This window comes from Labrus bergylta, chromosome 6 (assembly GCF_963930695.1).
Source record: "Labrus bergylta chromosome 6, fLabBer1.1, whole genome shotgun sequence".
NCBI lineage: Eukaryota > Metazoa > Chordata > Actinopteri > Labriformes > Labridae > Labrus > Labrus bergylta.
In genome coordinates this window covers 11,917,833-11,931,563 of record NC_089200.1, presented here as the reverse complement: position 1 = coordinate 11,931,563, position 13,731 = coordinate 11,917,833, and the positions used below count along the sequence as shown (strand labels likewise).

Below are 13,731 nucleotides of genomic sequence, written 5' to 3'. Positions count from 1 at the left end.
CACTTTGTATGGCATGAAATCCAGTTATTTATTAGGAGAGGCTCACAGAGGAATCTTACAGATACTGTACAGTAATAAAACTTTTATTTACATAGGTCAGAGCAGTTTTCACGCTGTTGCCTCTGCCGCTTTTTTAGTTTTCATCTGTTTTCTCTTCATTAGTTTCTTCTTCAGCTGTCCATGCTTCTGTTTTTGAATGCTCTCTTGGATTTTCTGTTTGAACAGCTTCTTCTTGCTCCTGATCTTCTCCAGCTCAGCCTTCCTCTTGGCCTCCAGGTCTGGATCCTGAAACGGCAGTCGGATCACAAATCAGCCAATTGTTATGACATTGTCTCAACTGAGAAGATGTTTAAATGGGTCAGTTTTTAAACAGATTAAATGAAGCCTGTCAAGGAGAAACTGTCCTCAGTTCTAAACAAACCAGGTGTGAATTAAGCGGTCTAAGATGGGTAACGTCTCTTAAGTACAAACAGGTCAATACATTTTTTCTAATTATTTGGTTTACTGAGAATTCCCTTTAAAAGATGTGCGAAACAAAAATAAATTATTCAGTATTTAGCTATGTGAAACTTACCTGTAGTTTTATTTCCCTGGACAAATACAACTTCTTGCATGCTCATCTGACTTAAATAGACTTAGAGTTTGGTTGTGCTGGTATGAAGTTTACATTACTGCTGTTCTTCTCCCAGCACCTTTGATAACTTACCTTTCCCTCCAAGATCAGCTGTTTCCTCTTGTTGATCTCCTTTTTCTCGTCAAAATCTGTGGACTCCAGTTTCTAAAATGCAGACAAGAGAATACCATCAAGGAAGAGAAATCAAGAATGCCAGACACACTAACTGTCTGTCTAGAACGCTAATTCAGCCGAGTAGAAAGTATGAACAGCTACATTTGAAAAACGTAGTTTCGTAATCGAGTTAATCTATCGAGAATATATTTTATGCCCTTTATGACAAGAATATCTAAATCCCAGCCTACACTAAAATAAAGTCTTTGTGGAATGTCAGCTCACAAGCTCCCAGTTTTTAAACTGAGTCAGTCCCGCTAAACTTGAACTTAATGTTATTTTTAAACTTTCCTGTATAATAAATGGAAAATGAAACTTATGAGCTCACACTGTACAACCTGAATATCGGGCACGACCTGAGAGCGCACACTGTATGTGTAAAATCATGACAGAGCATTTACAATTCACAATTAAAAAAAACTACAGATGGAGGTTGATTTCAGTTGTTCCATATACACAGCTCAAATAGGCTGCACACACACTGGTAAAAAACGCTCCCACTCTCGCTGCTAAATCATAAATATTTACAGTCAGTTGGGGGGCTGCAGATATTTCTGTCATTGTTTCCGTTGCTTTGGGGGCAGTCATACGACCAAAATATCAAACATGTCAGAAATGTATCTGACTATTCGGGAGCAGCTGATTGAATGGTGGTCGGCTGTCGTGTCTGAGACTACTAACAGGCAATCGGGTTGAAATTCGGTGCAACTTAAAATGAAAGTCTAAATTGGCCTGAAATTGTGACAGTTAAGATGTGACAGTTAAGATGTGACTTAATGTCTAAACCTGCGGAGAAAAAAAAAAAAGGCAACTCACTATTTCACACTCTCGTCGAGTCACATTGACCTGGGTGAGGATCTTCAGGACTTCTTTCTCTACCACGGGATACTCCTTTAACTTTGTTTCTGTAGTAACAGAACAAGAGTGAAGTCAGACCACCCACACGTTTACACATACTGCAGACATTTTTACAAACTTTACAACCACGGAACGTACGAGTCTGTGCTTCGATGGCTTGGACCAGGTGGATGTCGTACTGAGTCACCAGTGTGATGGACACTCCGTTCCTCCCTGTGGAGGGAGACAACCTTTTGATGTCTGAGCTGCATTTAATGAACGATCGAACTGGTCATAGAGGGGAGACGCGCCGGGTGTTTACTAAAAGGCTAAGAAATGTTACCTGCTCTGGCTGTTCGGCCGACTCTGTGGATGTAGATCTTGGGAAGGCCGGGCGTGTTGTGGTTGATGACAACCTGGACAGTTGGAATATCCAAACCTCTGTAAAACAGAAAGGACATGACGGATGTTAAAGTAAGGCTCGTTTAGCCAATCTGAAAACACTGCAGCACAACTTCACTTTCTCATTTTTCACACTAGAAGGAAAAATTAGCTTAGTGGAGCGTCTTACCGTGAAGCCACGTCTGTTGCGATGAGGATTTTGTAGACGCTGGCCTTGAACTTGGCGAGGTTTGCGAAACGTTGTTTCTGGAAAAGGTCAAGAGCTGCTGTTTACTAGGGAGGCCCATTCATGTGCTTTAATCCACTTTAATCCCTTACACTGACTGTTTCTATATTACCACAAAAGGCTTTGTGCTCATTCATGTCTCAGTCTTTGTGTTAGTGAAACAAAAAGGATTTCCACATCAGACACAAGTTTGTTGAGCTGTGAGGACCTCCGATATGACACACATCAGTCAAATTTCAGCCATTTGTTCAAAATGTTGGCATCACTTTTGTTAAACTGGAGAGACTCCTTTAAAAGCCCTTTCTTTCTTAACTTACTGCCTAAAATGTTATTTTAGGCATGAAAGTCTTACCTGTTTCATCATGGAGTGCAGGGAGATGGTTGGGAAGTTAAATTCACGCAGCATCATGGTGAGGATCTGACAGTCCCTGAGAACAGAAAAAAAACACGTTTATATGCAAACTGGCACTGATCACTCATTCTCATGTTTCAAATACATCAAAATAAATGTTTTCTCCATCTATGTACAAATAGGAGAAAAACTGTGGGCTGTTTGTCATTGAGTATCTTGTCCAGCTATAACTACAGATGTCGCCTAAATGCTTAATATTGCATATTTTCTGACATTTGAATTGTTGAGTTTCTTACTTGCAGGTGTTGGTGAAGACGATGATGGACCAGTCGTTGTGCTTGTCAGTAAACATCTGGATCAGGTGGACCAGGTAGGCGTCCTTCACCTTCTCTGGAGTCAGGATAAACCTCTGATCCAGCTCCTCCACAGTTTTTGTCCTGAACAATAATGTTACAAATCACAAAAGAGTTGAGCACTGATTAAGGCTCCGTGTACAGAACGTCAACCCTGGAGCTGGTGTGGATCAAGGACCAAGATTCAAAAATAAGTTTATGAAAAGGATGTTTGGAAACTTTGCTTCCTCTTCTCTGCTGATCAAGTCTCAGCGGCGCCAAAGTTAAACTTCAGGTTTTAAGTGGAAAGATGCTCAACAGTGCTCAAAAAAATTGGTGTTAAAAGTTTCTGTATTTTTCTGCTGCGCATCACAACCTCTGTGAAACACACCTGCTCGAGTTTGTAGCTGCTTTCTGCACAGATCTGAACTCTGGAAAGCGGCCAAACATTTGTGAATAAAAGGATAAATGCTCGCTTAACCTAACTTGACATTTCTGCTGCATGTATTTTCACAACTTGACATCCAAATGTATTTTTGCAAGAGGATAGATTAGCTGCAGCCCAGTTCAGATTACATGCAAACTGAATTTCCAGGCTGGTGCTCCAGTTTTATAAATAATTAACAAGATTTAATGCAGAGGTGGTGCACAAAAGCCCCTTTAAATTTTGCTTTTAATTAGGATTTTAGGTTGATACTAATACATTCAGTGAAGATCCGCTTCACACAGAATTCTTACCACAGATCAAAACGATATCTGTACTTTCTTCCTTCTCCATGACTGACTGACTGAATGTTCGTGTGAATGGTTTTCAAACCGCTGCAGTTTTACTCACTCTGACTTGCTCTCCCAGAAGTGAGGCTTGTTCATGGCGATGCCCTTCAGCTCCTGCAGGGTGTCTGTGAGTGTGGCGCTGAACAGAAGCGTCTGCCGCTTAGCCGGCAAAATCCCCAGGATGGTCTCCAGATCTTTGGTGAAGTCGGTGCAGCCTTGCTCCAACAGGCGGTCTGCCTCGTCTAGAATCTGACACACAAAAGAAAAGATCACAAGCTGTACTAGTCTACAAACACAAAACTGGGTTGGTTAAGTACTTTTAAAGGCTCGAAACATACGGCGAACCTCATATTGAGTCCTAACTAAGTCAAACATGTCTTATTTCTTATTTAGAGATATAGCTGAGAGAAACTGTTAAAACTTGGTCCAAGTCTTTGTTCCCTCCTGAACTCACCAGAAACTGGATCTTTCTCATGCTGAAGGTGTTGGAGCTGCGGATATGATCAGCCAGCCGCCCAGGCGTCGCTACCACCACATGCGGCTGGTTGGAGAGCTCCAAGGCCTGAGTCACCATGTCTGCCAGAAACACAAACGCCAAATGTCAGCAGAGAGGAGAATCTCAGACAGGATTTAAAAGTAAATTGCAGCAGCAGCATTGCAACACCAGGGCTTTAAACTCTGACAAACTCCTATAAATGAACATAATCACACAAATCTGACTCTTGGTTGTTATCCAAGTGATACTCGTCTGAAGTTAACTTCAAAGATTCAAGATGAAAGCCCTGTGAACAGAAATCTGCATTGAGGCAATGCTCATAGCTTTACCCATTCCTCCAACGATAATCAAGTCTCTCACTCCGAGAGGCTTCCCCAGGACTCGAAACTGCTCTGCAATCTGATAGGCCAGCTCCCTGCATGACATCACAATTCCGACATTGATTTATTACAAGAATAAGATGCTTAAAAATCATACAATTCTGTTCTACCTAGTTTGAGAATAAATAACATGCAGTACAGATATGATATAAAATAATGATATAATATATATATATATTTTTAAAAGCTTTCTCTGTAGTCCTACACACAGCTTGTAGGACTAAACAATCTTACACCACCTGCAATTAACAGGAAGAACAATCATCCAATTTAATGTTAAAGGCAGCCAGTATTAGTAGTACCTAATTTATTAAGAGTAAAATGAGATATAAGAAGAGACACAGCACAGACCTGGTAGGAGTGAGCACCAGGCAGAAGATGCCATAAGGGTCTTCTGACAGTTTCTGCAGGACTGGCAGCACAAACGCTGCCGTCTTCCCACTTCCAGTCTTAGCACAGCCCATACAGTCCCGACCTAGAAGAAAACACAATGACATCATTCAGACTTGTTTATTTTTTATTTAATTAATTAAATAAATAAATAAATAAAAATCACCTAAAGTATTATGCTACTTTTTTATACGGTAACATTACAATCAACGAGAAACATCAAATAACACATTGACATTTTTCTTCACAGTGATGATGTCATTTATTTTCCAAGAGATCTTTTTTTGGAAAACTCCACGAAAGTCCACAATAACATGATCAGTCCTGAGAGCAGATGATTTATTGAATTATTGCTCAGAAGCAGAGTGAGATAAAAAAAAAAGAATTGTGAGGTAATAAAGCAAAAACATATAAAAGGTAAAAGGATGTGGAGCAAAAGCGACCCTCAACCAGCTCCAAAAATAACAATTAAAATCCAAGAAAAAAATATATTAATAATGAAAATACTCTAACCCTAAGGAAAGTAATGTCTTGTGATGTGTTTATTTTCTAATGTCCACTTGTGTTGATAAGTTAAAACAACAAGATATCGGTCATTTGTATCAAAAAAGACACAGGTTGTTGTTGGCCTTGTCATGGTTCGTTTTTACCTGACTCATTAACAGAAGCTGTCTCACCTTGTAGAATAGCCGGCATGCAATTTTCCTGCACAGGAGTGGGTTTGTTGATGCCCAGCTGCTTACACTGCTTAACCAGCCAGTCTGACAGACCGAGAGAAGAAAAGTCAGCCATGTCGCTTTTTCCTTTTTTCTCGCCCTCCAAGGATTGATTTCTCAGCCCGTGTGTGATTATTTTACCGAATAATCGCTACAATAAACTATTTCAACACAAAGCAACACATCCTCGTGTGTCACATCAACAGTCGCGTTATGATTACGACACGTGGGATGTTCCTCTTCCTCTTCTTCTTCTTCTTCTTCTTCCTCATTTTAGGAACAGCAGACAGGACCAAGCATCGGCGCTTTGCAGCCCTCTGCTGTTCTCTTGTTGATATAGCAAGCTTCTTCTTCGTCTACATATTAGTGTACATATTTACAGTCTATGAGCAACACTTCATATCCTACATAAACCAGTTTTGTACTAAGTAAGCTGACTTCTTCCCGTATCCCACACTTTAACCCCATTTGTCTCCCAATGTCCCGTCCAGGTTCCAGTCTTGTCCGGCCTCTCTCGCCTTTTTCTCGTAACCTTTTTCTGACTGCATTGTATTTAGCACTCTGCATTATTATGTGTTCAATCATTTTCTTTTGTATTTGGCCTACAGTAGGCACATGCTTCTGAACTAAATGTTCCCATTTAATACAGTGTTTCATGCAGGCTACCAATCAAATTAAGGAACACATTTAATGAACTGAATAGTATTCCCACCATCTTTGACGGTTATGTCAAACTTTAATACCATGTTTGTAACTGTGACCGACATTTTCTATGCACCAAACCCACCCACCTATCTCAAGCTTTGTACCACAGACAGATGTCTCAATGATCTTTTCCAATTTGCTTAGGAGCTCATCACCTGCTCCCTGCTCTTCATGTGTCTACACTGAACAATGTGGATGACCTACACAAGGTGTTTTATGTTCATTGACACAGACAATGTTATTAATTGTGATGAATTTCAGAAATAAGGACAAATATATTGGCAAAAAGCGGTATTCATTTGTAATTAGATTATTTTGAAAGAGACACCTTTTGCATTTTCTTTTTTTTTTTTAATTCAGCACTATTTATGATGAATTAAAAACGTCTTCTCTCTCCATGAAACTGAGAAATATACAAAGATAAGAAAGATGATTCATTTCTTATCCCAGCATGATTTTAATGTGGGTCTACTTTATCTGCTGCGGTCTAATTTCACCCTGCAGGCTGCACATGTTTATATCAGCTTGAAAATGTCAGTGCTCTTTATTCAGTAGTAATCAGAAAGGGCTAATGTGTGTGTGGTGGAGGGCTTACTGCCTCCTCTTTATCTCTGGCTGGTCTAAAAACTCTCACCTTAATCACTCTTTATTGGCTCTACGTGCCTTTCCTGCTGACTTTCTCCTCTCACTGAGCTGAAATGATTGGGCCTGAAGTTGCCTCTCACTTTAATTAGGCTGATTTTTTTAATTGTTAGCCTGACATGAAATAGTTGTGAGGAAAGCAGAATTTATGAAACTCCTGAAGGAGATAAACTACATGCAAACAAGAGCTAGGTTTGTGTCTCTTCCTGTAGAACCTTCTGTAAACATGACATGAGTGATTAAAACAGGGATGAACATATGAACAGAAAAGCTGGACCTTTTGCAAATATATTTCTGCCATTATTTGTATTTAGAGTTAATGTGCAATCAAAAATCATTGCGATTCAAATGGCAGCTGTTTTCCTTTGACATCATGCTCAAATGATCTTTCTTATTTTTGTGTTCTAGATTAATAAGCAACTAAAACACAAAAAACATTGAGAATATAGATAAAGTTAAACAACATATTTGATAAGCAATGAGCAAATGGTTTAGCCTTCGACTAATGTTTGCGTTCAACCACTCTACCTAACATTACATTTGCTAGCTAGCATTAAATTCCTGGCTAATATAACAATCCAGACCATATCTGACTTTTACAACAGCCTGGAAGATGACAGCCAGGAGAACGGTGAGGTTCACCCTAAAAATCTATCTTTAATGTGTTTGCAGAGGAGTAAGCTAATGAGAATAAGAGGAGCTTATGATTATGTTTTATTATACAATTTGTGAATATTAAAAGTGGGCAGTTATCAGTAGTTATCTTTGGACATTAAAAAGATAGAAACATATTCATCTTTAATAGTTCTTTCTCACAATGAACACTGTTTTTTTCTATATTTATGGCATGAGGTAGCAGTTGTATTATTTAAAGACACAAAAAAAAAAAAAAAAAAAGAAATTCAATATTTTAAACTTGACCATTTGAAATGCCCAGTATTAACTTCCTCCTTCTCTTCTTCTTACCTTCAGTGTTTGTATGGAACTTGGCGGCACAGACTCAGCTGGTCAAAGCCACCACAGCCATCGAGAGTGCAGTGTTTGTTACCATGCAGTGGTTGGCCAGCATTAAACCCTCCTCTGGCCTGCTCTGCTCCATTGCTGAAGAGCCATGTCAAGAAGATGGGAGGATTCTTCCAGCTGTTCATTCAGGTACACACAATTATTGCACCGCATGGAAGACCATGCAGTGACATTTGATTGTGCTTTTCTTGGGATTTGCATGATATGAAGTAACTTAAGGAGTGAAGAATCTGACCTGAATGACTTGGCTTGGTGTAATTCGGACAGAGGTGTCTAATCAAAATGCACAGCATCAATTGACGTGTCTTAGCTCTGAGCTGTTTGAGCTCTGTCTATGGAAATGACCAAGCAGAGGGAATTCTTAACCTTGAGCCCCAAACAGAACATGAATATATGGAAAATAAATCTAAATTCCTTACCAGCCTCAGCACGTAAACACACAATTTAATCGCTAGGAAATAAAATCTTTCCTGGATAATTGTGTAGTTCTAGGTCAAAAAAGCATTCTGAAAAGGAAGTTCCTATCTAACTTTATAGTGAGTAGGCTAATCAGCTGAATGCTGGTGTTAGGTCCTGTCTGACCATAGCTATTAAGTTATCATATGTTTAAGCAACATCACACAAAAGGGAGTGATGTTGTAGCCCACTGAATATCAGCACTGCTGTGATTCAGTTGTAGGAACAAGGCTGCAGGCCGAAGATAATCACAGCACAGCTGATATTCAGTACAAAGTCTTGACCTCGAGTTTTATGTTGCTTTTATACAACAATTATACAAGCAGAAAGTAGCATTCAAAATAATAATCAACAACAGATTTTTTTTTTTCACTCCACTAACTCTACATCTTCACTGAAACTAGACTGTTGCCAAGCAACCCAAACATCCTTTTCTACTGCACTCTGCTACTCTGTTGGTGTCCATGGTTACCACAGACCACCGACTTAATAGTATGAACATTTACTTGTATGTTCAAAGAAATTAATTTGATGGAGGAACCAGGGAAATTAGAGTCTGTTGTGCAATTCTGAGCTATGAGATTGATTAATAAAACAAAAAAACACTGTCAGCAGTAAACATGAATCAAAAAAACTCCTGGCTGAGTTGATACATATTGTGAAAAGTCCCAGTGACACATTGAATGCTTCTTGTCCAATCAGAATTCTCGGTCAGAACTAATTGTCGTTTAATTTAACTTGAAATGAGGCCAGATGTCCCTCTGAATTTCACTTTTTTGTCTTTTCAGTTTCTAATCTATATGAATTCATTCAGGATCAATAAAGTATTGATCTATCTCCATTCAAGCCCTAAGAGGCATCCATACATTTGATTTTACTCTGTTTCCCACTAATTCCCCCTAAAATTATTCAATTTAATTTTTTTTCTTGAGAGCCTTTCTTATTTACATTGTTATTTAAAAATAACAATGCAGGTCTTTCAGTGATCCCACGGAATTAATAAAGTTCCTATCTATCTATCTATCTATCTATCTATCTGTAAAGAGTTAAATCTTTTTCTGGAGATATCAAAACCGTCTGGAAATTACTCTTTTTCACAGTAAAATCGAGTAATCCGAATCAGCTTTATTGGCCAGGTACGCTTACACACACAACGAATTTGACAGTGGTTAAATGTGCTCTCTATGTACAAAAAATACAACACTAAATATCAATAATAAACACAAAATAAGGAAAGACTTATCTACAAGGCAACAAAGAAATGTAAGGCTGTACCTGTGCTCGCTTATGGCTAACTATTTAATATAGGAACAGATAGGGAGAGAAACTACAACCAGATAGGGAGAGAAATCTTCCACAAGAAGTCACATCTGTGTGTGCACACTGGGCTTCCAGTGGTTATTAATGGTGTGTGTGTTAAAGCCAGAGGCCTGCAGGTTCAGCCCAATCTTGTCCACTCCGTCCAGCTGTGCTGCAAACTGCCTCGGCCCGGCTGAGAAGTGTCTCTCTAAAAGAGCACAAAGGTTGTTTGCATGTGAGGCAGAGATCTGATGTTCCCTGTTGTCTCCCTGCAGCACAGGCAAGCAGTCAGCTGCAGAGCTGTAACAGTCCACTGAGCAGCACGCTGAGTGCACAGGAACTGCTCACATCGCTCTTCCACTACATTTGATGCTGCATGCGTTCTCTCATGTTCAGCCAATAGCCACACAAATAAATGCTTTACTTTAGAGTAAGTGGGGACTCAAAAAACAGGGATCTGCATTACCCAATTAGGTTAAGAGCAGCTCTTTTGAAAGTGTTGAAGAGTTTTGGATTTTCCCAAGAAAAGTAAATCAGGGAAATAGCTTTTAAGTTTTCTTGTCATCTTGTTTCTTCATCTTTTGAGCAAATGAGCAGCTCCATAAAAGTCAGACTCCTCCCAGAATCCCTTTCCAGAGTAACTCAGTCCAGTATTGACAGAGTTACTATTGTGAAATGTTTTTATTTTTTATTTTTTAATGTAAATGTATGTGTTGTTTTGTTTTTGCAGTACTTAATATGATGTATTTTTATTTATTTTTACTATGAATACTGCATCAAATTAGGTCAGGAATAGTTCATCTAATGGAGTTATAAAAGGGGACATTAGCTATTTAAAATAGTCTCAACTTAATCAGCAGGATAAGAAAAGACAATGCAGGAATTCTAGATGTGATTTTTTCCAATTACATTACATTTTATGAAATTAGCCCTCCATCTGCTGAAAAATTACCATACTGACTTTCCACTTGAGTTACTTTGTTATGTTCTTGTGTGTATTTGATTCGGTTTGAGTTTCTGTGTAATCTTTCAAGTCTCTTCTGTCATGTTTGTTCAGTATTATTCAGGTTTACTTTGGTTTAGTGTTCCAATGTGATTTCTGGCTAGATGAACACTCATTCAATGACATAATCATGGCTATAAAAAAACTAACCTATGAATATTATATTAATGCACAATATTTCTTCAGGGTGCTCATGTTAATGTGGTAAAGTGAATTATTGAGCTTTATGGTATTTTTAGACCATCAGATTTCCAGTCTAAACGTTGTATTCTGTTCCATATACACATCATGAAACCCTGACCATTATAATGTCTGAGAGGATTATTGTATAGCTCTATATAAACCGCTTTATGCTGACAATCTGATATAAAAGGGGATCAAATGCAACATTGAACATTTGAGTATTTGCTGAAGCTCTTTGTAAACAGCTATTTGGCTTCTGCTCTTTAATGTCAGTTGCTTCGAGCTTTTATTGCGCTGCACTTCATAAATACGCTTTCAAGGCAGCCTTCAGGCCATTGCCACATATTAAATTTCACATTCTGACATTTAAGTGCAAAGTAGTTCAGAATGAGGACGAGAGGCGTCCATTGTAATTGTCATTGTTGCCATCAGATGGCGCTAAAGAGGCTCCACGGTCCCGCTGAGTGAGTTGAATGAGGTCCCAGTGTGATTTGCCACAGAGGCGGCAGCGGAGCATAGCACTCGTCCTGGAGGGGGTTTAAACCCAAAGAAAAACTCTGTTGATTGTCTTGAATTGATATTCCTTCGTGTGTCCGGCCTGCAGAGCTGAGAAAAACTGTGCGCGGTGCGTAATTACGCACGGGGACGACGGATCTGCGGTGTTGCTCGCAGTGGAAACCCGCGGACAAAGGAAGGCAGGCAGGCAGGCTGGAGTACAACAACTGACTTGAGAAGAGAGGAGTACTGTCGGAGGGGAAACGGGTGGAATCTGGAGTCGGAAGTGATTTGTCATTCTTTTTTTCGAAATGTAACTTGAAACGTTCAACATTTCCAGGAAGAAGCGAGACAGTTTGGAAAGCGAGGGGAGTAGAGGAGAAACAGTGGAGTGGTGAGTGGAACCAGTCTGCAAATCAGCATCCAGATCTTCGGAGCATGGGGTAAGTTACAGAACCGTGTTTGAAATGTGCTGCTCGCCTTTCTGTGCTGTCTGGAAACGACACAATGCTTAAAAAGTTAACTTTGTCTTGAATTTCGGTCATTTCAGCCCATGTGGTTGTTTGATGCGGCTGTACGGCTTTCTGTTTTTACCGCTTGAAACCATTTGGAGCACTATATGAAACAATTAATATGACTCTGATACGCGGACGGTTTGTTCAAAATGGACACAAAATGGGAACAAGTAAAGCTGTGCCAGATCTGTGTGTGTGTGTTTGTGTGTGTGTGTTTGTTTGCTGTGTGTGTGTGTGTGTGTGTGTGCGTGTTTGCGTGTGTTTTGTTGAATTATTCATGCAAGGCTTTAGCTTGTTTCAAACACACCTGAACCCTGCTTGAATTACCAGAGTCGATGCTGTCAGCCTTTCTCTCTTTCGGTCGGTGTAGTGACACTTTAATTGAGATGCCACTCAAAGCATCCTAAGTGGCTACTGTGTTATCTCTATTATGGTCCAGGTTGGGGGGCATCAGGGGAAGCGATTGCTTCACCTGATAGTGCCCAGGATGCCCTTGTGGTAAAGAAAACGGGATAAAGTGCCTTTTAGATTTAGCCTTAAAAGTCCATTAAATTATGTGTCCACACTAAACCTGTGTCTCCTCCCCACACAGAAACTAATGGTGCATAAAGGTGGTACTCAACGTCTTGTAAAATCACATATCAAATCACTAATTAGCAAGGTTACAAGCTTACTGAAACATCTACTCACACAGCAGGATGTAAATCTGGTTCTCTTCTGAGGGAAGAGACTATCTTTAATTGTTTTTCCATGTTGAAAATATGTGAGTGAAGGACTTAGAGGCAAATCATGTGACAACACCAGTCCAGTAAAGAAGGGGGCACTGATACCTGTATGTAGCCTCCCAGGCCTCATCCTTTGCACCTCAATCAAATAATTTTGAACAAGGCTGTGCCTATAAGGTTCAGGCAGTTCAAGCGGTATGAACACTTTATCTCAGTAATAAGGTCTGACAGTAGAAGGTATCAGGTTGAATGTGCAGCCCAACAGAAACAGTGGGAACTGAAAGCCCCCCCCACCCCACCCCCCGTGATAGCTAGATAAAGCAGTAGAGTGAAGTTTTTGTCACTGTGGGTACGCATCTATCTATTTTTCATGAGGAAAAATGAAATGCTTGTAAACAGCCTTTTCCATGTTGAATAGTAAACACAATGGCTTGGACCGACCTACATTTTAGTTGTCCATAATTTAAGGTATTTTCCTTTTTTCCTAAGATGTCATGCAAAGGAACATTGGATTTATTTTTGGGCTTTTTGTGCCTTTATTGTAGACATGGGATGGTGGATAGAGTCGGAAATCAGGGAAAGAAGTCATTTAAGGATACCTTTCCGATAGAACAGGACAGCTGTCATTAGAAGTAACGCATGAACACCAAGATTCCTTCAAGTGTTTGTGTCGGCGTCCGTCTGCCCGGCACCTCCCCCAAAGCTGTAAACCTAGGGGAAACGCTGAACATAGATAATTGTTTGCTGGCTAATCTTAAAATTAGAGTTAGGTATAAGTGACTTTCTAATTAAAATGTCACTATCCATTGTTTTTCAGGTGCTGATTAATTGTGGATTATTGAAACAATTGTTATTTGGGAAATTTCCGAACGTTTTACTAAATGTGGAACACAGCAGTACAACTTTATGACAGCATTTGAGCTGTAACGAGTGTAACGTCAGAGGAAAAGGCTCTGTTCCTTCCTATATTGTAGAGAATTCATCTTGCTTTCT

At 39.6% G+C, this 13,731-nt stretch overlaps 2 protein-coding genes across 2 annotated transcripts in view; one reads left to right on the top strand and one right to left on the bottom strand.

The window, feature by feature from the left end:
* Positions 1-5,925, bottom strand: ddx49 (DEAD (Asp-Glu-Ala-Asp) box polypeptide 49). Its single transcript, XM_020655354.3, has 13 exons — positions 5,654-5,925; positions 4,938-5,061; positions 4,536-4,621; positions 4,165-4,286; positions 3,772-3,959; positions 2,901-3,041; positions 2,605-2,680; positions 2,196-2,272; positions 1,968-2,065; positions 1,784-1,858; positions 1,604-1,692; positions 707-778; positions 1-285 (listed from the first exon to the last, which is right to left on the bottom strand). The coding sequence occupies exons 1-13, from the start codon at positions 5,766-5,768 to the stop codon at positions 109-111; spliced, it is 1,440 nt and encodes a 479-aa protein (XP_020511010.1). The 5' UTR covers positions 5,769-5,925; the 3' UTR covers positions 1-108.
* A 5,543-nt stretch (positions 5,926-11,468) lies between these two features.
* Positions 11,469-13,731, top strand: part of LOC110000546 (homer scaffold protein 3) — a 50,362-nt gene continuing 48,099 nt past the window's right edge. Inside the window, exon 1 of the mRNA XM_065955749.1 lies at positions 11,469-11,941. The gene's annotated coding sequence lies outside the window, so the exon portion shown is untranslated. The remainder of the gene's footprint in view (positions 11,942-13,731) is intronic.